This window comes from Lonchura striata, chromosome 8 (assembly GCF_050655825.1).
Source record: "Lonchura striata isolate lonStrDom1 chromosome 8, ASM5065582v1, whole genome shotgun sequence".
NCBI classification, from domain to species: domain Eukaryota; kingdom Metazoa; phylum Chordata; class Aves; order Passeriformes; family Estrildidae; genus Lonchura; species Lonchura striata.
The window spans coordinates 19319014-19344792 of NC_140710.1; the positions used below are offsets into that span (position 1 = coordinate 19319014).

General features: G+C 38.8%; 1 protein-coding gene across 2 annotated transcripts; it reads left to right on the forward strand.

Moving 5' to 3' along the window:
• Positions 1-213: 213 nt before the first annotated feature.
• Positions 214-23956, forward strand: SLC30A7 (solute carrier family 30 member 7). 2 transcript variants are annotated; one of them, XM_021543285.4, is made up of 11 exons: positions 214-397; positions 565-666; positions 4718-4831; positions 6272-6359; positions 8009-8135; positions 9090-9239; positions 10796-10846; positions 12726-12861; positions 20535-20625; positions 21583-21732; positions 22534-23956. In XM_021543285.4, the coding sequence occupies exons 1-11, from the start codon at positions 318-320 to the stop codon at positions 22579-22581; spliced, it is 1137 nt and encodes a 378-aa protein (XP_021398960.3). In that variant the 5' UTR covers positions 214-317; the 3' UTR covers positions 22582-23956. The 2 variants fall into 2 exon arrangements, with proteins under 2 accessions (XP_021398960.3, XP_085442045.1); XM_085585919.1 differs by lacking the exons at positions 214-397; positions 565-666 and adding an exon at positions 718-1279.
• The last annotated feature ends 1823 nt before the right edge of the window (positions 23957-25779 follow it).

The following is a 25779-nucleotide window of genomic DNA, read 5'->3' on the forward strand; positions in this document are numbered from 1 at the left end:
CGAGCGCGCTGCGCCGCCGCCCCGTGCCGAGCGCTGCCGCAACAGCTGCGCTGGGAGCAGCCGGCATCACAAGCGGGACGCGAGCGAGCGGCTGGCACGGGACGGAGAGGAGTTCACGTTTGGGGCGTGCTGTGTTTCACTAGCGGGCGGCGCAGCCCCCGCAGCCCCGGCCCGGCCCCCGGCGCGCCCCCTCAGCCCCGTGCCCGGCGGCGCAGGCGCGGTGGCGGCCGGAAGCGGCGTGTGGGCCGGCCGGGCAGCGCTCCCGCCCCGCCTGCCCGTGCTGCCGCCCGGCGCGCCGCGGCCCCGCCGCCGGAAAGATGCTGCCCCTCTCCGTCAAAGACGATGAGTACAAGCCGCCCAGGCTCAACCTGCTCAGGAAGGTGTCGGGCTGGTTCAGGTGAGTGGCCCATGGCCGGCCAGGCTGGGCGCTGCCGGCGCCGCGGCCGAGCCCCCGTGGAGAGGCTGTGCTGGCTGGTGCCGAGGCGCCCGGCCCGCCCGGCGAGCGGCTCCGGTCTCCTGGCGCCGTACCGGCGGCCGGTGACCCGCGGTGTGCTCCGTGCGCAGGTCTATCCTGGCGGACAAGACTTCCCGCAACCTGTTCTCCTTCCTCTGTCTCAACCTCTCCTTCGCCTTCGTGGAGCTGCTCTACGGCATCTGGAGTAACAGGTAAGCGGGGCGGGGGCGAGCGCGGCTGCGGCGCGCAGGAAGCGGCGCGTCCCGCCCGGCCAGTGCCACGTCTCCTCTCGGCGGGGCCGGGCCTCCCGCCCGCCGTCCGGTGGGGCCGCTCGGCAGAACCGTGGGGGCCGCTGGAGAGCTTCCCCCGACAGGAACCACTCTCGTGGGCACCGACCGGCGCCTCCGTCCCCTGTGCCGGGTCCCGGCAGCGCGGCGGAGGCGCTCGGGCGGGGGGCCGCGACTCGGCGCGCTGCGGAGGAATGCTGTTCGGAGTGGTTGTTGTGCTCCGTGCTTTGCTGAGGAGGAAACCCGGCCTTGGCCCGATTTACGGGACTCGGGGGCTGTGGCTGCTGTTTCCCACAGAGATCCTCTGTTGGGGAGTGTGGCTTCATCCGTAGGCTGATGCCTGGATATGCTGCCTCAAACATCCTTGTCTCGAGGGAGAAACAGGATTTGACACATGCTTGTATAGCTGAGTGATACTTTACATAGCACAAAAATTCACAGGAGTGAAAAAAATGGAAGAGACTTGACTAAATTGCTACTGAAAAAGCTGTAGCGAAGTATAAGAAATGCAGAATAACTTCACTGCTGGTGTATAAAGGTAGAGAATGGGCAATGGTGCTAGTATTTCTGTCATGCTTCATTGGCAATAGAGTAGTTGTTTTATGATGATATTTTAGTCTCTCTTAATAGTTCAGCTCAGAGTGGACTGGCATGGAAATATCATCTAAGTCAAGCAGTGTCCTCCTTACCAAAAGCTGTACTATGGACATAAATTACTGGACCTCTTAAAAGTCCTGAGCGAATGCAGTGGTGTGGATTTGGAAATGGTTATATCCTAATATTTGCAATGTTGTTCTGAATTACTCAAATGACTATGAAATACTCAACTCTGATTACAGTAATTGGTACTGTGCACCAGAGAGCATGCAGTGCTGTCATGGGCACAGACTATCTTGGCAGCACCCAGACCATTTTTAATGTGTTTGGTTTTGGTTTTGATGCTGATTCACCTTGCAGTTGTTTGAGGGTTATTGAATGCATAGTCTGTCTATTTGAGTATGGATTTTTTTTTTCTAATAACTCAGCAGATGTAAATATTTTTCTTAGCTGTTCTGATATAAAGAGCTTTGTGTTCATGTGACTTTGTTCTGATGTCTGTCTTTTAAACATAACAATTTTTTTGGCAGTGTGACCTTAAAAAGTCCTGTATATAAGGTAACTAAACTGAGAAACTTTAATGACACTCATAGAAATTTGTCACTGAAGAGTATGGCATATTGGAATTCAGAAGACACTTATTTTTATTCATACTTGAGATTAAGAATGAGGATTTATTGAATAGCCATTAACTGAACCTTTTGTTTATATTTCAAGTCAGTCGTTTTGGGTATTTCTAAGTCTAGATTTTGGTCTAGAGCAAAACAGGGCAAGTACCTCTTTAGTAGAGAGGGGTAGCAGAGAATATGACGAGGAATGTCTTCAGTCAAAGCAGACAGGTCATGCCTTGGAAGAGCGAACACGTAACAAGCAAACAAGGAGTCCTATAAGGAGAATAATTTTGTCATTTTGAAGACACAGTTCTGTTGCTCCTTGCGTGATAAATTCTTCTGAGCTTCTGTTTGCCAAATAGATTGTTTTCTGAACTCAGAAAAGAGTGTTGTCCAAATGCTTCTTGAACTCTGTCAGGCTTGGTGATGTGACTGCTTCCCTGGGGAGCCTGTTCCTGTGGTCAGCCACCCTCTGGGTGAAACATCTTTTCCTAATGTCTAATCTAAACCTCACCCAAGTCAGCTTCATGCCATTTCCTAGAGTTCTGTCACTGGTCACGAGTTTGCTGGCTGAGAGCTTGTTTGCTTGTTTAAGGTTGAAATTTGCTACATGTGCACATTTGTTTAATTAGAAGTTAAACTAAATCAGCTGCAGAAGTGTCTTTATTTAGACAAAGTGTGTTTGAGTACAGGGTTTCTACTAGTTTATATTTTGGATGATGAGTTTGGTTCTATAGGAGTTCTTGCATTCTTGCATGCATCCCATGTTACTGGTGGTTCACTGTATTGGCAGTCAGTGACTGAATCATTTGATCACTTTAGTAATCACTTTGCACTCATTTTTTCTAAGGTCTTGTTACTTTACAGGTCACTTAAAAAAGCCTCAGATGAAATGAGATTGGTCTCTTACCAGGCTTCCTGCTATTAGTGTAGCTCAGTGACTTGTAGCTGTACCTATGATACAGAGCGTGGTTATGCTACGAGGTGAATTGCATTGCAGATGCAGTCTGCTGAGCCCTGCTGATAAATCCACGTGCCTCTGGCCACCTGGAATTGTTAGCTTAGGTCTTGAAAGCAGCACAGCTGTATTGGTGTTGCACTTAAGGTAAGTCTTGCCTTAGTGAGATTTGCAGGTGTGAGCACAGTGCCATGGTAACTTGCTGCATTATTTCTGGTTCTAGAACTTGTATGGGTTTTTTGTTAGAGTAGCAGTCCTTATAAAAGTCTCTTTCCCAGAAGGTTCTATTAAAAAAAAAAAAAAAAAAAAAACCAAAAAAAAAACCACCAAAACCCTATCACCTCAGAAAGCAGTAGTTCTCTCTGCTTAGCAATGCTTATTCCTTCCATTTCATAGTCAGTACAACTAAGGGTTACTGTCACTAATTACCTTCTACCTGAATATTTGATGTGCTTTGTGGTGGGTTTTTTACCTCACTGGATTTTCCTAAGTGCTCAGAACCAAACCTAAAATGAGCTGTTTCCCTAAAGTTGTCGCCTGATTTTGGGGAGGAGGAAGATGTCACCAAAACCCTTCAAGAATTCTACAGCCAATTCTATTTTGCTGCTTCATAGGCATCCAGCCTGTGGGTCTTGTTTTAAAGTTTGTTTAGAACAGCTTCATCTCTCCTGCTTTGGTGGCTACAGCACCTTTAGGACAATATACCATGCTGTCATCCCTCTGCCTTAAATGTTATAGTTGTGTGTATATATAAATAAATAGAGCAAGACAATCTTGTCTCTCCTTCAAACCTACTTCTTCCTCTATTGACTGTTTCACCTGAAACACTTAAGATTAATCTTTTAATTATTTTCTGAGAGGCTGAAATGGTTTGGCTTTGTAATGGGAAGTGGTTGGAACTTTGGCTAATGAAACTTTGTATTTGACTTCAATGTGAATATGTGTCTATCCTCTAGAACTCGTTAACCCACTAATTGCTTCTTGTGCTTCAGTTTCCAGAAATTGAGTTGTACATGTAATTATTCTTAGATAACCAAAGAACTGGGAAAATTGAACTTTTGGGACTATTGATTAACAATTGCTCAACAGTATCTCTCTATCAAATGTCTTTTAAAATATGAAGCATTGTTTTTTTGTTTCGATGCATGTACTTCCCTGCAGACTTACAGAACCTGTTCATGAGAAATTTGGTAATCTTTGGCAGTGCTTGTGTGTGGTATTAACCACAGTTTACCTACAGCCTACAAACTGATATGGGTTCTAGTGACTGGCTACCTCATGATGCTTTGAGCCTCCTAGCATGCTGGTTCACTTTAACTGTGTTTCTCAATCAAGACTGACAAACAGTTGTGTATTGGTCTTTAAAATAAGTCATTTAAGATGTGGTCTCTCAGTCTCTGATTCTTCAGCCTCTAGATCTCAGAGGTGTGTATCTCCTAGTTAGTATCTTGCCACTGCTAAGGCAAAGATTTAAAGTTGAATTATGTTGATGAGAGATGTGGCTGTGGGTACATCTACTCCAGGGATTTTGGTTTCTCCTTTCACTATCACCAAAATCATATGCTAGGAGGATTTTTTTGCTAAGCACTTTTCCAAAGTGCCTTCTCTAAAGCTGACAAAAGCAGTTTTGGCATCATATTTGTGTTGGTGATGAAGTGTGGATTGCTCCTCTGTGCTAGCAAAACCATGCCTGAAGCTTAGAAACAGTGTATTCTGCTAGCGTATAAAAGATTAATGTCTCTGGGGCTTTTTTTTCATACTCAACATGTAGCATATGGAACATAACAGTTTTTTTCCTGTTCTCTTTCAGTTTAGGTCTGATATCAGATTCTTTTCATATGTTTTTTGACTGTACTGCTCTATTGGCTGGATTAGCAGCTTCAGTTATTTCAAAATGGAGGTCAAACGATGCTTTCTCATATGGGTAAGAAACTTCAGGCTGTTACCTTAATGTACTATAGTAAATGCTTAGGTAGTTATTTTTTACTTACAAACAAAAGCTTTTTGTAGAACATGGAAAAACTAGTTGAAAGTGAGATTTTCTTTAAGGTGAGCTGTGCAAACATCTAAGTTAATAGAAATAATAAAAATATGAAGGCATTGCTTTTGGGAAGAAGGTTTATCACTTCCAAATTCTCTCTGATCATACTAATGAAAACAAGTTAGAGAGCAGAAAGTTGTCCTGTATTCCCATGTATTAATGACACCAGTGGACAGCAAGCAGCCACATCCTGGGTTTGTCCTCACAATGCAGTGAGGAGCATTACAGGGATTCCCAGACTGCTGGTGTCCCACTCCTTTGGAACAGAAGGTTACAACTGAAAGGAGCCAAGTCTCAATGATGCTGCATTGGAGATTATAAGGCATGATTCTTGGAAGCAGCAGGATTTGGGAGCTGTGATTGCCCTTTAAACAGATCCTCAGGGCTGAGGTGTGTCATCCCAGACTGCCCTTGGTGGATTTATCTGCTGCAGCTGGCGTTTGGCAGGCACTTGGTTCTACTGAACATGGCAGCTGTGCCCTGTAAAACAATACTGGTGGTACGATATTATTAATTGGTAATACTGATTAACAGCAAATGACTTAAACAGCAAACAACATGGGCATTCCCCATAGCATTATTGATCTGTCAGCATTTAGCTTCAGCTGCCTTGCTTAAGTGTGAATCATATAGTTTGAAACTTAAAGCACAGTTTTATATAGCTGGAAACTCCAGTGTGCATAGAAATCAATTTAGAGAGAATTGTGTCATTAAATAATTGCAGTGAAAGCATGTTCTGTATTAATTACTGCTGAACATTTAAACAGCTGGTGTTCCATTTATCAGAGAACAGACACACTTAATAAAGTCTGATGTTTGCCACATTGAAATTACTAATTATTCTAACCTGGCAGTTTGTTATTGTCAAAATTTGATGTTTGAAATAATTAATTTCTACTTAAAACTTTTACTGAAAATCCACCTTCTAGATGGAAGCAAATTAATACATGTTGGTTTGATGTTGAACATAGCACCAGAAAACCTTTGATTAGGTTTTGTGTGCTTACCTTAGTTTGTGGCTTCCAAATTATATTTATACCATAACTTTGGGTGGACGTAATTTTAAATGGAAAGATTTTGACATACTGAAAGATTTCTTTCATCTAGATCAGAGAATGGCTGATCTGCATCAGGTAGTTTCTGTCCAAGTACAACATGGTCAGTTTTATAAATTCATCCGTAATTTATGTCATCTTCCATTTAGCACATTTGGTGTAATATAACTGTCTAAGAACTAGAAGATTGCACTCCAGTCTCTTAAGTTGTAATTTTCAGCATTTAAATAAAAGTGCTATTACTTTTTTTTTGTTTTGTTTCTTGCAGTTATGTTCGAGCAGAAGTACTTGCTGGTTTTGTAAATGGCTTATTCCTCATCTTTACAGCGTTCTTCATTTTTTCTGAAGGTGTGGAGGTATGTTATGAAATCAATTACTGTATTACGTTGTATAATTAATATGGATAAACATTTCTGGTTTTAATAGGAATAAATTATTGAAATTAATGAATTGAACATTTAAATTATGTTCATAACTTGATTAGAAATCTGATTTGAACAGAGAATAGGCTCATCTGAAATTGCTGTTTAATGACAGAGAAACCCAGCTTTTTCAGTTTATCTGTACTAGCTTCTGCAATAGTGTATTTTGTTTATGTGTGAAGATTCTGTGAGATGGAGCCTGTCTTTTTTTTCAGCCAGTTAAGGATGTCTTAGTGAGATCTTCCCTTCTCATTGTTAGAGAACAAATGAGGCTAAGAAAGAAAGGCCTAAACTAGTCATTCAGAGGATAGAAGTTAGTAATAAGTAACATGCTGAGAAGTTGGACTAGCTTGTTAAAGAAAGAACACTGTTCTCCAAATCTTGAAGTCTGATATAAATGGCAAGTAGCAATAGCTTAAACATTTACAAGGGCTCTTTTGCATTTTTTTTTTTTTTTACGTGATGGTTAAGGTAAAAATTGCAAGATAGAAATTTAGATATTAAGCACAACATCAAGGATTAAGAGTAAAACTGATTACTATTTCTAATCAGTTTGAATTAATGCTTTTGCTTTTTAATAGGAAATACACTATAGATTTGTTTAGACAAACTTAATAGTAAGTCTATTGAGTTTTTCTTTTATTAACAGAGAATTGGGAAGAGTTTTTTCACATTGATAGGCTTGTAAATACTTCAAAACCAGTTAAAACTGGGCTGAAATTGCCTGAAAGCTTGGGAAAATTTCAAATGTAAAAACAGGAGCAAAATTTACTAGAAAAATTAAAAACTGTAACATGGTCAAGGGTAATGCTGAAATATCATTCTCTTCTTGCTAATCTAAGCTCCCAGGCTAACTATTCTCTTTGCTTGTGATGGTAACTCTCTTTCTCTCAGTTACTTTAAAATTTTACTGTGCTAAACGTTCTATTGTCTTGCTATTTACTGCCTGTACCTTTGATCCTTGTGGAGAAATGGTGAATGTTGTTCTCCTCTGCCAGTAGTAATTTACACTCATCAACACTTATCTTCAGATGCAAATTGTATTTTGTCTATAATGTCTCATTGAGAAAAATAGTCTAGAGGAAGTAGGGTAAAAAAGAATTGAAAAAAATCAATCTAGATTGGAGAGTTTTAAAAAAATGCCATAATTTGTTCTGAGTCTTCATTTCATTCCCCTCATTGCCTCACCTTTCTAAGGAGAAAGGAAGAAATGCATTCTAGACTCTTAGAAGTCTTATAGGTGACTTAAGCAATCTACATACTGAAAAAAACCTGAATGCTTTCAGATGGTGTTGAGCCATATCCCACAGCATAAGCAAATCTTATGATAAAACTGAGCTAGACTCAGAATATTCTACTGTACTTTCACAGCTTTAATAATAGAACTTTATTTTCAGACACTGTGGGTTGGTCTGTGTATCATCCCAAAAACTGTAAGTCCTGAGTAATTTTAAATTATGTCTGTATATATGTTATATATGAGAATGCTCCTGTATCTAAGTAGTTTTGTGGTGCCTTTTAATAGTATAAAGGGATTGTAAAACTCTACATTTGCGTTTTGGTTTGTTTCTCCTTTTTCTTAGAGAGCCCTTGAGCCTCCCGATGTGCATCATGAGAGACTTCTTCCTGTTTCTATACTGGGATTCATTGTAAATCTGATAGGAATATTTGTTTTTCAGCATGGAGGTCATGGGCATTCACACGGCTCTGGTAGGATGTAACTTCAGTGCTGTTTCCTTTCTTGTTCCCCGTGTTCCAGGGCCTTATAATGCCTCAGTGAGAGCCCCAGTATTGCATTTGATGTCTTGTTAATGGCAATCCTAGCCAAATATGTATGTGACCTCTTGCATGTTGATTTCTGTGTTTTATTACCAGCCCTGATATGCCACTGTTGTACTTCTCGTGTTAATACCCACTAACTGGAACACCTAGGAGTCCAGAAACTGCTTTCTGTAGTTCATGCACTCTCCTGCACCTTATTCAAAGAGATTTGCAGGCCATCTTTTTAGACAAATTTAATCTGGGCTTAAGCAAGGTTCTGGCTAGAAAATTTAAAAATAGTATTTGAACCAAATTTTAAGCATGAGATGATTCTGCTTCAGATATTTCTCAACTTAGTGTCTTTTGAATTGAAATGCAGAATTTATTTGCCTAAATACACGTTGTAAGCACTCTGAGGTTTTTTCTGCAAATCCTGTGGGCCTCTCTTTGAGCTTAACATATAAATTTACATAGACTGGTGGAAGAACATAGTCTTTGGTCTTTAAGCAGCAGTCTAAACTTGAATTTTTAATCTGCAAATGACAGTCAATTTCGGCTTTCTTAAAACACCTGTTTTTAAAGTGCTTATATCTAATAAAGTGTACATTTTTCAAATTGTACTAGAAGTCTAGCACAAGTCTCAGAAGTGGGAATGTATAAAAGCACTTGACTTCTCAAACCTGGTATATTTTATATATCTATATATACATATATATAAAAAATATGTCTGCACACCAGAGCCGTAGATGACAAACACCTTGTGTTAAATTTCTTACTTAAAGCTATACCTTGAGATGACCTAAAAGATGAATAGGTTTGAGTCACTGAGAAGCAATGTAAGTGTAATTTTATTCATCACTTATGTATTCATAAATTTACTGTAATGGTGATATTTGTTTATAGGGCATGAGCACAGCCATTCTCTGTTTAACGGTGGTCTCAGCCATGGGCACAGTCACAGAGATCATGGACACAGCCATGAACATAAGCATTCCCATGGACACACTCATGGTCATGGCCATGGACACTCTCATGGTCAGGATTATTGTCATGGTAAGTACTGAGTTGATATCTCAGACCATCCTGACTCAATGTAAATCTGCAATTTTACTGAAAAGTAAAAAGAGCATGATGTCAGCTGGTTGTGATCATACATGGTAGTAGCTTCATTAAATGTCTAGTATGCTCTGCCACCATCATGTTTTATGACTCATTTTGTGTTTTCCTTGCAGTAATGTCAGTGGTGGTTTTTAAAGATTTTGCTTTAACTCTGGTTTTTGAGTGTGCGCTGTAATGTTGTGTGTTGGCAAAAGATGGAACGGCTGTATGCTATTGCAATGTAGTGAAATTAGTTATCAGTTTCAATATGCCCTGATTCAATGTTTCATTAAAATCAATTGACAAAGTTGAACTGTTTTGCTACTGTTCTCCTTTTCTTTAATTTTATAGTATATAATTTTGTACTTTGTATAATTTTACAGTATTAGACAAAATGAACTAGTGAACTTTGGGTACTTATGGATTGTTAGTTGTACTTGGTTTGTGATCTCAAATAAGACTTTCCCAATTTTGTGTAGTTGTAATCTGTTTTAAGATTGTTATGGAAAAGATGGTTGCTATGTAAGCTATGCTGAAATCTTTTCTATGAAGGCAAACAATCTGAGAAGAGACATTCATGTTAAATATGGTCAGTAGCCTTCACTATGGGAGAAGAGGTTGTGTAGGTAGCACCTATTTGAAGCAATGCAAATTAAAGCCTTGTGGTAATGCAGGCTTGTCAGTCCTTCCTCCCTGAGCCATAAGTTGAATCTGATGTGACTCAAAATGTGCACATTCAAAGCAGGAGTAGTGTGGGAACTGGCAGACAGGAGGTGACAAAGAGTATAAAAATATTGTCCCTTCCTTGCTATTCTTAGAAAATTGGCATATGTCTTCCAGTAGTCCTCCTGGAATTTGGCTGGAAAGCAGGAGCTCCCTGCTTCTGCCTCTTCTTTGCCTTCCACATGGCCCCCACCTTTGCAGACCAGTGAATATAGCTATCTGTGTTGTGGAGTTTGATATTCAAATCAGCTGTTTTGTAAATTATTGTATATCTTCACTTTACAATCCTTTAACAAGTTCTTCTTAAAATATCTTTCAGATTAATGCTACAGAGGCATAAATCTGCTTGGATGAGATTTTTTACTTACTTGTTCCTTCTCTAAGTCTTGTATTTTTACTTTAGTTATAAAAGCAAGCATTTATTATTTCTGATTAGCAAATCTATTTGAACCTACTCTTCTCACTTCAGTTCATGGTTTGTGTTTTTGAGGGGTCTTATTTTGCTACATACTAGCAAGGTCTTACCTCTCAGTTTGTTTAAATTAAGAACAAATGGAGATAATTAATTTTATATATCCCTATGTAGAAATCTACTGTATAAAGGGATGTATTTTAAAAAATGCATTTTAAGACTTTTAACTTAACTGCTGCATTAAAAAACAATAGCTTGAGTAAAAGCTGGTCATTGGGAGCAGCCTGTCTGTCCAAGACATTTCTGAAAGGAAGAGTGTAACAGGGCCACTAGAGAGCCTTTGTTTAGGTTAATGTGTCAATAATTGCTTTCACAGATGACCATTCCCTTGAAGTAATGGGTGGATCCAGCAAGCAGATTTTACAAGGTACGATGAGAATAATAAATATGATGTCTTATTGGTTTTATCACATTCTGCCTGCCTGGGTCTGTCACACATGTGTTACAGAAGGTTCCTCTGGATAAATGCCATGTTTTTCTTAAAGGAGGTATTTAATGAAGTTCCATTTCCCTTGTAAGCAGCTCTGCTGTCTTCTGTACATGACTAGATGTTGAGACATTCACAGAAGTTTAGATGTAATGCGCTGCCAACGCAGTTTAAAAGAGACATCCCAAAAGCTGGGATTCAGCTTCTGTTATTGATGCTGAAAAATCAGTGAAAAACTAGGAAAGAGTAATTAAAAGGAGAAGCCTAAAGAGCCTAATTGCAATATAAGTTCTGTAACATGAAGATGCAGATTGATATAATTGTTAAAGAGTACCTGAGCTTAAAACTTGCATTTCATTAAGCTCTTAAAATTAATTTAGAGCAGATGGTAATGCATCTAAATTTCTTGAAGTGGTATTGGAGTCCCTGATCTCTTGAGCATTAGTTATGGATAATTTAGATGTTGATTTTGAGCTTTGGTTTGCTGCTGTCCTTCTTTATTTTTCTTTTTTTAAATGTTCAGAAGTTCAAGGGAGATAATTATGAGATGTAGGAGGTAGCAATTATTTGGCATACCCAAATGTATGTAGGGTTTTCTCTTATTGAATTATCTTCTGGCTTGTTTGTAGTCCTTGAGAAGGAGCATTTACAAGTTCTTCCAGAATTTACAGTACACTCTTATGTATACTCAGTACTTCAGTTGAAGATATTTCAAAGTCTTTTTGTGAAACAGTCATTTTAATTGAAGCATATTAAAAAGACTTGATTTTATTTTAATTTTTCAGTACTGGTGGAAAAACCCCACCAAGTGATGTAAAATCACTATCAAGACAATCACAAGCCAGCACATCCCACCAGCAGATCAGTGCCTAGGGAAGTCTGAGCAGCAGCTATTTGGGAAAGACAGCACTAGTGTTATTGGGGAGCATGGTGTTGGGTGGTATGAAGTGTCCCTCTGGTCCATTTGGATCAGCTGGCCTGGCTGTGTGTCCTCCTGGCGTCTTGTCCACCCCAGCCTTCCTGCTGTGGGGTCATGAGAAACAGAAGGCCCTGATGCAGGCTGCTGTGGAGAAACCCAGCTCTGTCCCAGCCAGCCAGTACAAATGCAGACTTGGAGAAATCCCCAAAGAGATGGTTTATAGCGGTGTGTTGTGTTTACAAGAGGGGATTACCTATCTGGAGAATTGCATCGAAAAAGCTGTTTCTGAATGACTTCCAGTCACTGCCAGCAGAGAGCTCCAAAGGCTAAACTTTGACTGGCTGCAAACTATGTGTTTCTTTGTACTTGAAGGAAGTGTTATTCTTCAGAATAAGAGTAAGGCTTTTCATGTCTGCAGTATTGTTTAATTCTCAAAACTATTTGTCTTGGATTTCTTTGCCAAATAACTTCTAGGAGGAGGTGTCAATTAAACATTAGCACATGCCAAAGCTTTGCACAACTGTTTCTGTTAACAGTCTGTCCATCTTATACAGACCTCACTACTGTAGGCATCAGGGAACATGAGTTTCTGTACTATAATAAGGGTGAGTATTGAATGAAAAAAGTCTAGCTGCAGCTGTTAATCACTGTTCAGGTTAATAGCCTTGTTGTGAAATGCCCAATACTGCTAAGTGCATAACAGAATGTAAATTCTTCAATTGGCCCATATTCTACAAATACATTAGAATCTTTGTGTGTTTGACCCAAAACTGACTGTAAATTTAAAAAGTATAGATCATATTATCTAGTTCTTGAATCGTCTTTTTGTAAAACATCTCTGACAAGCTCCATTAGCTTTAATAATAGCAAGTTGTAATGGTATCACTTGATCTCTTACAGGTGTATTCCTGCACATTGTGGCAGACACGCTGGGAAGTATTGGTGTAATCATATCTGCCATACTGATGCAGAACTATGGTCTAATGATAGCAGATCCTATTTGTTCAATGCTGATAGCACTACTTATAGGTGTAAGGTAAGTATCACTATCACTGGTATTTGGTAGGATTTTTGGTGCTAGTTACAGCAGAAGTATCAGCTCAGAAGGAGAAGGAGTTTTGTTATGCTAATGGTTTACAACATTTGCTTTTCTTCCAAGAGTGGTATGTTACATTCTGTACAGCCATTCTGGTGAGCTCTTACATGATCTATCTTTCTTTCCTTTTTCTACAGCTACAACTTTCACTCTTAAATCTGCATATTTTGTCCTTTGCATAATATTAGAAAAATGTCTTTCAGGTTCAAGCTGTAGAAAGCTTCATCTCTGTACATGCTTATATAAACCAATGTACTCCAGTAAATGGAGCAGAATGGTTTCAGGGCAGCAGGGTTGAGACTGCTGGCACAGGATGTGCTCTTGTCCTTCACAAATCAAGGCTGCTAGGTTTTGATTTTGTTTTCTTATATTGACAAAAACTGTCTTTTACTTAGCATTTACACTCTGAGATATCTTTATTCCTTTTAAGATCTGATGGAAATGCTTCACATACTTCTGGATTTCACAGTTGTTTCTTACCAAGTTCACTGTGAATGTGAAGCTACTTGGATTAGACTGATCAAGCAAATATTTTATTGAGTGATGTTATGAGGCTTTTTAGGCAGCAGTTTCAATGGTGCCATAGGGCAGTGTGCCACAACACCAGTTACAACCTAATAACTCAACTTCTTTGTCTGGTCAGCAGTGGTGAGTGTCATCTGATGAACTGCAGCTACTTCTGCTCATACCATGTATGGCATGTTTATGGCTTGTGCATGGCAGCATTCACAGGATTATTGATGTGAATCTCCCTGTTAGTCAAAGTAGGACAGCAAGCTTCAGACACAATGCCCACAGAAATGTTTGTGCTAGAAATCACTACTAAATCACCACTTTAATATGACCTTCAGAGATTTTGACTTCAACATTCTGTAATTTCATAAATGACAAATTATTACAAACTATTTCTAGTACTGAAATCTCAAAAAATGGGAAAGAAAATGTGCAAGTTTCCAAGGGAGAAGAAATTATTGCCAAGGTAGAGGTAATAGCTGAATAAAAGGTTTCCATACACTTTGTATTCTAAGGGTCCAGCTTTGTGTACAGCAGAAAATACCACATGAATGACAATTCAGTTTTTTTCTTCCATTCATACAGTAGTTGAAATTGCATTCCACAACAGAGGTGTCATAATAATGCTGTTAGATGTTTTCTAGCACAGATAGAAGGAACGAACGTTTGAGACCCATGTTCTATGCTGAAAATGCTGGAAAAGTTCACTCTTTGATGTGTCTTGATCTTAGGCCAGACTTCAGCCTGTAACATTATTTTGTTGGTCCACAATGTTATAAATGATCAGTAGAATAATTCTGCTATCAGTGGAGTCAGCTGCATCATAGCTGATAGAAGCAAGCCTGCATTTTTTGCCATCTGACACATCCTGGCACACCAGTGGAGCAAACACTAATTGCAGGGTTGGGTGGTTTTGTGTTGGTATTTTATTTGTTTTATAAGCAGCCCAACAGACTGAACTATTGGTATTTTTACTTGAAATGCACTTTAGGATCATAATAAGATTACTGGCAGTTTCAGATGGCTGATGAAAACTTGAGTCCCTTTTTGTGGTGTTTGATTTTTTAGTAATCTTCATTGACAGTTCTGGTCATAAATCTACTGTTAATTTTGCCTTATTCTTCACTATGCTGTGTTTGAAGTGTCCTTTAAGAATTAGTGCAAAAGGGTTTTCAGATTTTCCCATAAGGTGGTCTTCTGTAACAGTAATATGGGAGCTTAGGTAATGCTTGCTAGGATATATAATAGTTAATCTTTTAGAGTCACCTAAGTCTAACCCAGAGGAAAAAAACTACTGAAGTTCTGTGAAATTTAAAATCTGAGGGTGTGTCTAGTGGGGTCGGGGGAAGGGATATTTGGGGTTTGAGGTTTTTTTTTCTAATTGTCAGTCTCCTCATGGGATACTTGTGGGTTTGAGGTGGGAAGGACTGGGATGTTCAATTTCTAGTAAAGGAGTTGCTGTCGATTTCTGTGGGTCAATTTGAAACCTTGATAAATAATTTTTGGGGTAAATTTGGCTTCAGGTTAAATAATTGTCTTCTATTTCAAATAAATGTTTGTCGATTTTGTGTCCCTTTTACTGTTAAACCAGCTTTGGTAAGGTAAAGTGGAGAGTATGTGTGTGCCCCAGCAAGCAGATCCCATTCATGTGTGTTTAAAAATCAGGATGTTCTGTAATCAGGATCTTTGTGGCTCTAATAAAAGAAACATAGTTTTGAGCCAGAGATGCAACAGCCAGTCTGATAAAGTTTTCAAAAGTCATTCAAAAGCTTTAATGGTATTCAGGGACTTTGCCCTGATTGGAGCTGTATCCTCCAAGTTACTGCTTAATGGTCTGAGTTTGACTCAGAGAGTCTGCATGGTATGAGTGAGGGGTAGGTTAGATCCAGGACTTCTATTTCTCTGTTATTTTGTTAGGGTGCTTTCTTGTTGTGGGTTTTTTTTTATTGTGTTGTAGTTTGGTTCTGTTTGGAGTTTTGTTTTCATTTTTTTAATCTGTATTCTTTATATGATACTTTTGTATACAAAAGAGTAAAGGCTGAGCAGAAATCCTTATTGCCTTTTATGGAACTATGTCTGGTGAACCAGTAGAATATCAAAGCTGTTGCATGAGAATGCAGAGGAAAATGATTGCTCTTAATCCAGGATTGCTTGTGTCTGTGTGAAATAACTTCATTATTCATTTGTTTTATACTGAGTGTTTGCCTGCTTCAGTGTTGGGCAGCTCTCTCTGGTTTCTTTGAGCCTTGCCTGCTCTTATTAGTGGGTCTTCTCTGTTCAGGTTTCTTAAATGATGGCCACATTTTCCAAAGAAATCACAAAAATACCAGTATAAGATGATTAAAAATCTCACTGGTGCAGTGTAAAGCTGTACAGACTCCTCTTGATAACCTGTTTTGCCTTGTGCATGTGTAGAAGAGTTAAGCAATACTTCTTCAGAGAAGTCAGGCAGTGCTTTTAAATCAAATGGTTGAGCCTTCTTGTAGACATCTCTAATTAGTGCAAATTGTCAGCTGCTGACACAGTTGCTCTGTTGCTCCTGTGATTCTTTGCTGAGGGTGCTCTAGGCTGATGTTCTCTGCCTAACTCCTCATAAGTTAGCACAGAACATTCTGACTGCATGGTGAAAATCCTGTGTGGATCTGAATTTTCCTGGATGCAACCACTAGTATCTGATGATTCTTTCTTTGATTACTCTGTACTATCTCATGCAAGTAAAGCATAAATAGCACATGCTTAAAACAAAGAAGTCTGTTTTACCAGCATTTAAAATATTTTTAACAAAAGCTTGAATTGTAGTTTAGGCTGACACTGTTTAAGTTTTTTCCAAAGTGTTGTCCACATAGTTACATGTGCCTTGAATCAATAAACAATTTCCCAAGTCTTTGAACTGCTGTTAATATTTCAAACTAAATAATAATTTAGTTTTTAACATTAATATTCTAAGCCTTATTTTGAAATGTTGAAGCAATTTTAGTATTTCATTCAGCTATGTGAAACTAGTCACCACGCAAAAGCCACAACTCTGGTATAAATCAAGATTGTCCTAAACCACTATTAGACCCACATGTTTCTAGAAAGGCATAATAGACTAAATCTGATACTAGGTTGCACAGAGCAGGCAGACTGCATATTAAGTGGTCAAAGAAATGAGGCAATTTACTTCAGTCATTTAGTGAAGTTGTTTCCATGGGTTACATAATTTTTGCATAAAATCTTGAGCTGCTTGAACATGATATAATATAAAAGTGCTTTGGGGGAGGGTGTGCTTGAGGCCTTTCATGTTGGGGGCATAGCAGTATAAAAAAAAAAGACTTATTTTTAAATTAAGTGCTGCGTTCCTTAGGATTCAGAAGGAATTTTCTATAGCAAAACTCCTCCAAACTGGCATGTTTGTTGTTGGTGTTATTTTAAGCCATTATTGCTAAATGTCAAGCACTACCTTTATTTACAGGGTAATGGTACCTGCCAGCCTTGCTTGAAAATCAAGGTACTACATTGTTATGGGAACAAAGAATTCAAAATCTGTAAAGCAAATGGTAAACCTGTGGTCCTTGTCTTGAGCAAAGCTTGCAGTCTGATTAAAATTGCCATTGCCTAATTAAAAATTCATTGAAGTTCTGAAATAGGCCAACAGTCTTCACACTGTGGATATGGACGGTGGCTGCGAAAAAAAAAACAACAGAATTCGGGAAAATGGCTGTAGATTTTGAGCTGTGGTATTTGACAAACCGTAGCTGGTCTTGATCCTTAGCAATGTTTGTTTACTTTCCACAAAACCTGTCACAAATACCCCCTCTTTTCTGTAGTGCTGAGAGCACTGAATGAATTTCCTGCTGTGCTCCAAGTCCAGTGTCTGTCTAAAGGGCTCTTTACCTGGAGTTGTTTTCAGTTTCACAGTCCAAAGTCATGACAATGCCAGGGTCTTGCTGGCTGTGCCTACAGAAACAGTGGCATAAACAGGATGGCACTGGAATGGGCATGAGTATTATCTGAATGGGATGCAGGTTGAGTAAGAGTCTAATGTTTTCATTCTTAATTTTTAATCAATCCATGTATAGTAGTGGTAGGCTTGATTTATCAGATTCAAGTCAATAGTTCATTTTGATTTGTTTGAAAACTTTTCACTTCTGTAAGAGTGTATGTGCAAGTGTGATGTACTCATACAATAACTGCCTTTGCATTTCTGGCTTTTGCAGAGCATATGTTTTTATTCCAAAGCTTGCTGCGAGTTATTTCCTCTTTCAAATTTTATTGTCTTGTAAAAGAGTGTGATATTTTACATTTAAGGCTTGGTAATCAGAAAGCAATGGAATTGTGTCTGCTTTAATAACAAAGCTTACTGACTGCTAATGCATGAGAAGGCTTTAAGGTTTTTCACTTGGTGAGAATTCAGCATTGTTTTCCTCAATAGTCTTGTAAATTAAAACAAGCAAGTGGGGAAGTACCAGTGCAATAATTGGTGTGGAGGCAACAAGTTTTTTTTTTTTATTAATTAATGACTAAGCCAAAGAAAAGAAAGCTTTGACAAAATCTCTAACCATATTTTCAGCCAGCTTGATTTTGTCATCCCTTATGTTTTCTTCAGTCACATGAAGTGGAACTGCTATTTCTGGGGCCTCCTAGTGATTAAGTAATACTGGTTTGAGTTAATGTTTGAGAAAAGAGCATACTCTGTGGAGTTTTTGTTTTTAAATTAAAGGTTTTGTACTTCAGTGATATGCATGAAACAATGGAAAACATCAGGCTTCATAAAACTGGATTCTGTTGCTTGCTGTGTTAGTTTGGCTTACAGTAAGATACCATGTGAGATAGCATCTCTTTGGATGCAGAGGGGCATCCATGGACACCTTTGCTCTGAACAGCATTTGTGAGGGCCTGTCACAGCACTGCAGCTGTCTTTTGGCTTTTCAGCTTTGCAAAAGATAAATGTTGTATCTGAGCACTGGCTCTAAGATACAGGAAGAAGGTGTGACCCGGGATATGCTTCAACTTTCACCAACAGTATCAAGCCACATCCTGATTTACTCTATTCTTTGGACTTGTAAGATGTTCTTGTTTCATAGCCTTTTCAAATCTACTTTACAATTAATTTATCTTCCATCAGATAATGTACATCAGTTTTATTAATGTAAATAAGTTGTACAAATTAGACATTTTTGTTAGCTTTTTTTCATGGCTATTCTCACTCTTGGTGGTAGGTTTCAATTAAAAGGCAGACTACTACATTTGCTATTCCTTTAGTTGTTTCCCTGGGAAAAAATATGCAGCCTGTATGTGTGTGGTTTTTGAAACCTTTGGATACATATGCTAGAGAGGCCTTGTTAAATTTATGGGAATGGAACAGTGTTCAAAATTCTTGCATTCACTTTGCATCCTGAACTTGTGTGTTGGTCTTTCAAGGTTTTTATTAAGAAGCAAACCTGCATTTTAAATAGGGAGTTAAACTAAAATCAATTCATCAGTGGAGTGTGTTGGCAGCTCCAGCTCCCTTTGATGTAATGCTTGTGACATGGACATTATTTAGTGAGATGGGTCCATTAATAAGAGAACTTTTTTTCCCTAAACTTCTGTAATCCACTGTAGAATGTGACACTCCAATTAAGCTTCCTTTAGACAGATTGACAGTTATTGCATTGCTAAATGTTTGTCTTGGTGACAGGTCTAGCAACTCCTGCTTACCCCTAATTGCTTCTTCCTATTTCTGAACTGATGCCTTGGTGGCAGTGCAAACGTGGGAGGCCATGTGCTGGAGGGCACCGGGCAGTGAATTTGGCTGGAACAACCATTCTGCCTGCAAGAAGACTTAATTTTAGGGTAGTGGCTTTTCCAGGGGTTCATTAGACAAGAGTTACACAGCCTCTCACTCCCTCCTACCCTGGCCAGGTTTAGCCAGGGAGTGAGCTGAGCAGTCTCCATCAGCCAGCACTGCCCCATGTTCAAATGGAAACACTTTTAAGAAAATGATTAGGTCATCTGTTCACATCTGCAAATACACAGCTGGTCTGTGCCATGCATTCCACATCGCTTCAGGAGATTTTAAACAAAGGTTCTGGAGTGTCCTTTAACAACTGGTCCAGATAACATTACAAATGTTTCAGGTGTGCTTTTGATCCCATAACTCCATGGGATGTGCAGCTGTGATGCCAGTGCTGAACTCTGAAATGAAGCTTACAGTTTCTGCTATATATAATCACTTTCAGTCCAGAATGTTAGGTGACTTGCACACTTTTGAAACTAAATTGCTATTTAAGCTTTACTCTTGGGCTACAGATATTTGTCATCCACTTGAAAATTTTAGAATGCTCTACTGAACCAGACATGATGCACTACTCCTAAACAAAAAAATCCCCATGCTGAATACTTACTAAGAGTATAACCTATTAGTCGTAGCTTCAGGGTATAGGCTTACTGCTCTCCTGGTTTTATTAAAAAACAAGAAGTAATAATAATAAAAAAGGGTATTAAATGTCTTCTTAGTTTGCTGATTAAACAAGACCATTTGGCTAGGAGGGAACCTCTAATTGCTTCCAAATGTTTAACCCTTGAGCTTGGATGAGACCCTACACTTAGTTCACTTCAAGAATATGCCAAGTTGTCTGTTTCTGACAAAATAACTCTGTTGTAGCTGGACTGTTCCACACTAATTTTCTTTTATGATTACCCCATTATTATCTTAGTTCATAAGAAAAATATGCCTTAAACCAAACACAAAAGCAAACCCAATTTCAGTTGAGTATTTTTATGGTTGCTTGTGAATGATTTGCCATTGAAGTTGGTTTTGAACTATACAGCTGCTTTGTTGTATAACTTCCTAGACACCAAGAGATTTCATCTAAAATCCCATGATTAAACCATTAATCTTTTGTGACTGACCACCAGTTGACTCTGGAAACTGTGGGGGAGAATTAATCTTGCCTTTGATAGGACACCATTGTAATTCTGTCAATCCTTTTATTTTCTGTACTGGGTTTTCATGACAACTTCCTCAGCTTCTGCTGGAAGAACTAGAGAAAAATTTCTCAGCATTAAGGAATCTTAGGTTACTCCTTGCACCTTTTGAAAATGTAATAATAGCTAATTTCATTTTTTCTTTCTAGTATTGTTCCACTTTTAAAAGAGTCCATTGGGATTTTGATGCAGCGAACTCCTCCTTCCCTGGAAAATGCCCTGCCTCAGTGCTACCAGAGGGTGAGCTCTTACGCTGTTTTTGCTCTGACTGATCAAGCTGCTGACTGACTGAGCCTCAGCTGCGTATGAGGATATTTTATGATGTTTTTCTAGTAAAAGGAATGATTTTATGATGTTTTGCCAGTCAGAGGTACCCTAGAATACACAAATGGAGGTACCAATTTAATTAAGTTTCCTAGAGTACTAAATTGCATGTAGCTTCACCTCAGTTTCTGTTTTAAAATTTTCCTGTTAGTTCAAAAAAGTAGATTCTGAAGCTACTCCTCCCAAAGTGCTTTGTGCTTATACATAACATTGAAAGTGTATTTATAAGAATACAAAGATTACTCTGGATTTGATTTGTTCTCCTACTTAACTTTCCTATTGGTATGCCATGAAGTGCCTTTGCAAAGTTAATACAAAGCACTTGAGCACTTGAATGAATTCTGCCTTTCCTTGGGAGTTACAGACTGTAATCATCACGTGGAGGGTTTGCTGAAAGTGGAAAGAGGAAACAACAAAAGGATTGGCAGGACACATCTAAGACCTCACAAAACTGTAAATGATATATGAATATATTTCTGTTAAACTTAGAATCTCACAAATTGTTTCATGGCAAAATAAGCACATTTGCAAAAAGAGCGGTTTTAACTGGATGACATCTCAAATCCAGACTTTTCTCTCCTGACCATCTCTATTTTTAGAAATTGTTTCAGTAAAGTGTATGTAGAGTGTAAATGCAGCAGGGTACAGAATCACAACACATAGAGAAAATCATGACCTGGACACAAATCCATATGTTTCAACTTCCTTACAATAACTGAGATAGTAATGAAAAATTTTGGTAAAAGATGACAAAATGCACAGGGAAGTCTAAGTAAAAGAACGCATTGACTTTTACAATACTTTCTGTAAAAAACCATAATACAGAAAATTATTTTCTGAAATACACTTTCTAAAATTTGCCTCTATTTTTAGGTGCAGCAGTTGCAAGGAGTCTACAGTTTACATGATCCACATTTCTGGACCCTCTGTACTGATGTTTACATAGGGACTTTGAAGTTACTAGTAGCTCCTGATGCTGATGGAAGGTGGATTCTAAGCCAGACTCACAATATTTTTACTCAGGTATGTCTTATCAGTGGACGTCACATCTCAAAGTGTAAATTGCTTGATGTGACATTTTAATTTTTACCAAGAAAGGTTAAATATTTCTGAGTTTGGTATCTGTTTTGAAAATCCTCCCTGCTCCAGCTGTATATAACAGTTTCAAAATACTCAGTTGTGTAGATGGAATTAGTGTACCTCTCTGCATTAGTTTTTCATACCACTTTATAGGAATAACAGATGTAATTGTCTCAGGTGTATCAAATGGGGTTGATCTATATTGGACCTGTAAGGAACTAAGAAAACAGATGAGGCTTCTCTTAGGAATGAGTTTCTCACCACAGACCAGACCTACTCAGGCTTTTCACTGCATTGTCAGCTTGTACATGTGATGGCTTTCTGGGTAGATTCATAATGTAGAACTGGTTTGAACAACAAGTCCCATGTTTTGCTCTTGTACTTAGCTTCATTTTAAACTGACAGTTCTTGAAGCAGCTTGCTTTGCAGGAAGATAAACTGGCACAAAGGAAAGTAAGAGTTGCTTTTGTGCAGCTTCACATGTGGCAGTCATTTAGGATGAATCAGAAGAGGTAATGCAGCAAAGCTAATGTTGATACATCATTATGTGTGTGCACTTGACTGTGTGAAGAACTCCTTACTCATCTGGTGTTCTCTGAGTGATATGCTAAATGTGGAGATGAATTACAAAAAAATAAGTTGTTTAGGTTTTTTGCTAGGTCATTTACTGATGTGGGCTGATGTTCAGGACAGGCAACTGCTTTGGCTTTACAGTGTTTTTAACCCTCCTTCCTTTTTCCACAGGCGGGAGTAAGGCAGCTTTACATACAGATTGATGTTGCAGCCATGTAGTCAGTTTCTGGAATGGTGCTGTTGGACCAAAGTTTTCAGTACTGTACTGGTGTAGCAACACTTCTTGAGACAGAGCCTGCCTCCACCACGTCTGGAATTGACTGAATAGATTTCTGCCCTTGGGCTACGGAGGAAGTTCACTTCTAAGGAGTAAATATTGAATGAATGTTATGGACTTTGGGTCTTGTTTTTTTTGGGGCCCCTAAACTTGTACGTTTTTGAGGGTTTTTTTTACTTAAGAAGATTGTGGTACTGGAAACCCTGTCATGTCTTCAGTAAAGCTGCTGAAACCACTGCTCATTCCCATAAAACCAGTGTTATTGGCAATTGGAAACTTGTTTTGTAGACAATGTCACAATGGCTGACATGCTTCAATATAATTGTATGTTTGTACAATTGTTTGTACTTTGCAAACTTAATGAACCAAACCATATTGGGTTTTCAAAGTGCCTTTTATATCAGGAGAGCTATTTGCCAGCATAAATATGGAGCATCAAAGGGTTTTACTACTTTTACAAATAATCTTGTATGCAGTCTGGTTATTTACTAGCGATGTATGCGGGGGGGTTGTGTACTTACATAACTGTAGATGTTAGGCTTCCATTATATTTGCATCTTACCAGACAGGAAAATTCTAAATGTAAAAGACAAAGCTGTTGTGAAGAGACTTGCCTCTGAGACAAGCTGGGTATTTTGTTGCACGTCTTGTGAAAATTATTTTAGTTCAAATATTAGATTTAACTCCAATTCTTAAGTCTCTTCATACTGCTGAGAGTATTGAGACATTACATGATGTTGCTAATGTTCAGTCACTTAAACAATGGGCAGCTGAAGGAAAATGCTGGTGATGGAAGCAATGCTTGAAGTTTTTTATTTTCCAAATCATATGGTGGAAAAAACTAAATCCTGAAATTGTGGAAGGTTAAGTCTCCTTGATTTTAATAGGTTGCTATAATTTTTATTAGTGATGAATTTCAAATTTTGCCTTTCCAAATATTGAAAATAGTTGTTTCTGGCACTTATGCCTGAAATGGAAATAAGGACCACTTTTCATGCTGTTTTAGCTTATGCTTTTCCCAGGCTGACAAATCTTTGACTATTTTACTGCAGCCTTGTATGTTTTCATAGGGGAGAAAATTCTCAGTGCAGTAAGGGTTGTTAGGTTGGGGTTTTTTTCCCCAGAAACATTCTTCTGTCTTGTATTTACTAGCATTTGTCATAATTTTACTCAGATATCTGAGTGTCACTTTCAAAAGCAATCTGCTATGTTTGGTATTACAGATGATAGTTCCACTATGCTGTAGTAGTTCACTTAATAATGGAATACTTTTTAAGAGGACATTTTACAAACAGAACATGGTGAAGTAAAAAGCAATACAGGCATTTTTCTGAGAAATCATAGCTGCCACTGATTGGTATGGATTTTACGTTTATTTTGGTACCTGTCAGAGGTAATACTAAAATCAAGGCCTTTAGAAGTTTACAGTGTCTGCGTAGGAAGTGCTAGGCACTATGAAATTACTGAAGATTGATTTGCAGAAATGGTTTGTTTGCCACTGATATTGTTGAATCCATCACAGATATGAAGAGTTTCTTGCATTCATTCTGTTGTTCCTATATAACTCCTGGTTTCTTTTTATGTGAAACCACAACACTTGCCAAATTTGATGGTGGTTCCTGAATTTTCTAGTTGAGATATTGAAACATGAATGTTGATTTTGTCCAGATCTTGGGTGTGTACACTTGTGCTTGGAACTGGAAACTGGGTCTAAAAAAAATGGCAGTACAAAGCTACCTATAATATTGGTTTTAATCTTTGCTGTCTCTTTCAGTTTTGAGATCCTTCCATTGCCATTTCTGATCCCGTTTGCTTTCCCTGGGGACACAGGCGCAGAGTGCCCTCCCAGCAGGCTGCATGTTCTACATCTCTTTCCTGGCCTGGCACTCGTGTCAGGCTCTCTCCCTGTCCCACCTGGCAGATGCTGTGCCAGGCCCAGAGTTCCTGCCTGGAAGATGGAAGTTACGTGGCACAGGACGGGGTGCAGGAATCTGCTTAGCAGATTGGAGCACTGCAGTTTAAGATACTATGTGCGTGTATGTTCAGAGAAGGTGATGAAAATCCCTTGTGATTATAGGGTGGAGGTACTGTTGTGTAGAGTGGTGCCTATATTCTGCTGCTTGCTGGCTGCCAGCAGGACTTCCTCATTTTTTAAGAGTTATTATTACTGCTATTTGGGGCTAAAGAAGATCAACTGATATCACTTTAAAGGCAAGCAGCAGACAGATTCATTGCAACTGTGTCGTGATCCAGTAGCAGGCTTTGGTTTAAGTCATCTTTACACCAGCATGTTTCAAGACTGACTGTTCCTGGACTTGTTGAAATGCTGTAGTGCTGCCCAAGTTGCTGAGCTTGGCCACTATTTTAGCTTCTTAATGAAAAGACAACTGCTACTATTTGTTTCCAAGTGAAAACCTTGGCAAGAGTGGCTGTTTCTTTGATGGTGGTGATGGTGTTCTTTTAAATGTACATCTACCAAATTTTTAATATGGGAAATGGAGTGAAAAAGTCTGTAAGCCTTTTACAATCACACAACAATTTTAATAACTTTTGGTAACTGTTTTTGCTTATTATGATTTAACTGATTGTTGGAAGCATATATACAAGTCTGAGTTTTCTAGCCAAGCAAGACAGCACTTCATTATGTTTAAACATTTATAGTAAGAAATGTATCATTGGTTTGTCAAATGTAACTGGGGATAGTGTAGGGAAGTCAGATTCAAAACAGACTTTAGCCTTTACAGGCTTTCTGAAAAAGGATAAACATCACAAAAACACAGTGTAGGACATGTTCAGTCAGCAACTGCAGTCACATGTAGTATGTCAGTAAACAAGGGACATCTGATATTTTTTTCACCTAAGGGGATACTTGCTCAGGTTTTAGGAGAGTACAAACCATGCAGTTGAAAGCAAAAGTGCAGCTTTCCTTACCCTGAAAGCCAAAGCACCATTATTTGTGTTTTGCTAATTACTTAACAGTGGTTGCTTACCTAACACTTTGCTATCGACACTTTATTGGAGATGCAAGGCAGGATTTAAACAAAGACTTGTGTGAATAGCTGACATCCAGAGATGGGTGAATGTCTGCAGATCATGTGCTAAAACTCGGCTTCCTGGTACCCACTTCTGAATTTTGAATC

What these genes read in the sequence shown, in the direction of transcription:
- SLC30A7 (XM_021543285.4), top strand. Translation starts at nt 318, where the DNA reads ATGCTGCCCCTCTCCGTCAAAGACGATGAGTACAAGCCGCCCAGGCTC. An exon ending in CAGCAAGCAGATTTTACAAG is followed by an intron (nt 10,847 to 12,725) that starts GTACGATGAGAA and finishes GATCTCTTACAG; the next exon opens with GTGTATTCCTGCACATTGTG. An exon ending in GCACTACTTATAGGTGTAAG is followed by an intron (nt 12,862 to 20,534) that starts GTAAGTATCACT and finishes TTTTCTTTCTAG; the next exon opens with TATTGTTCCACTTTTAAAAG.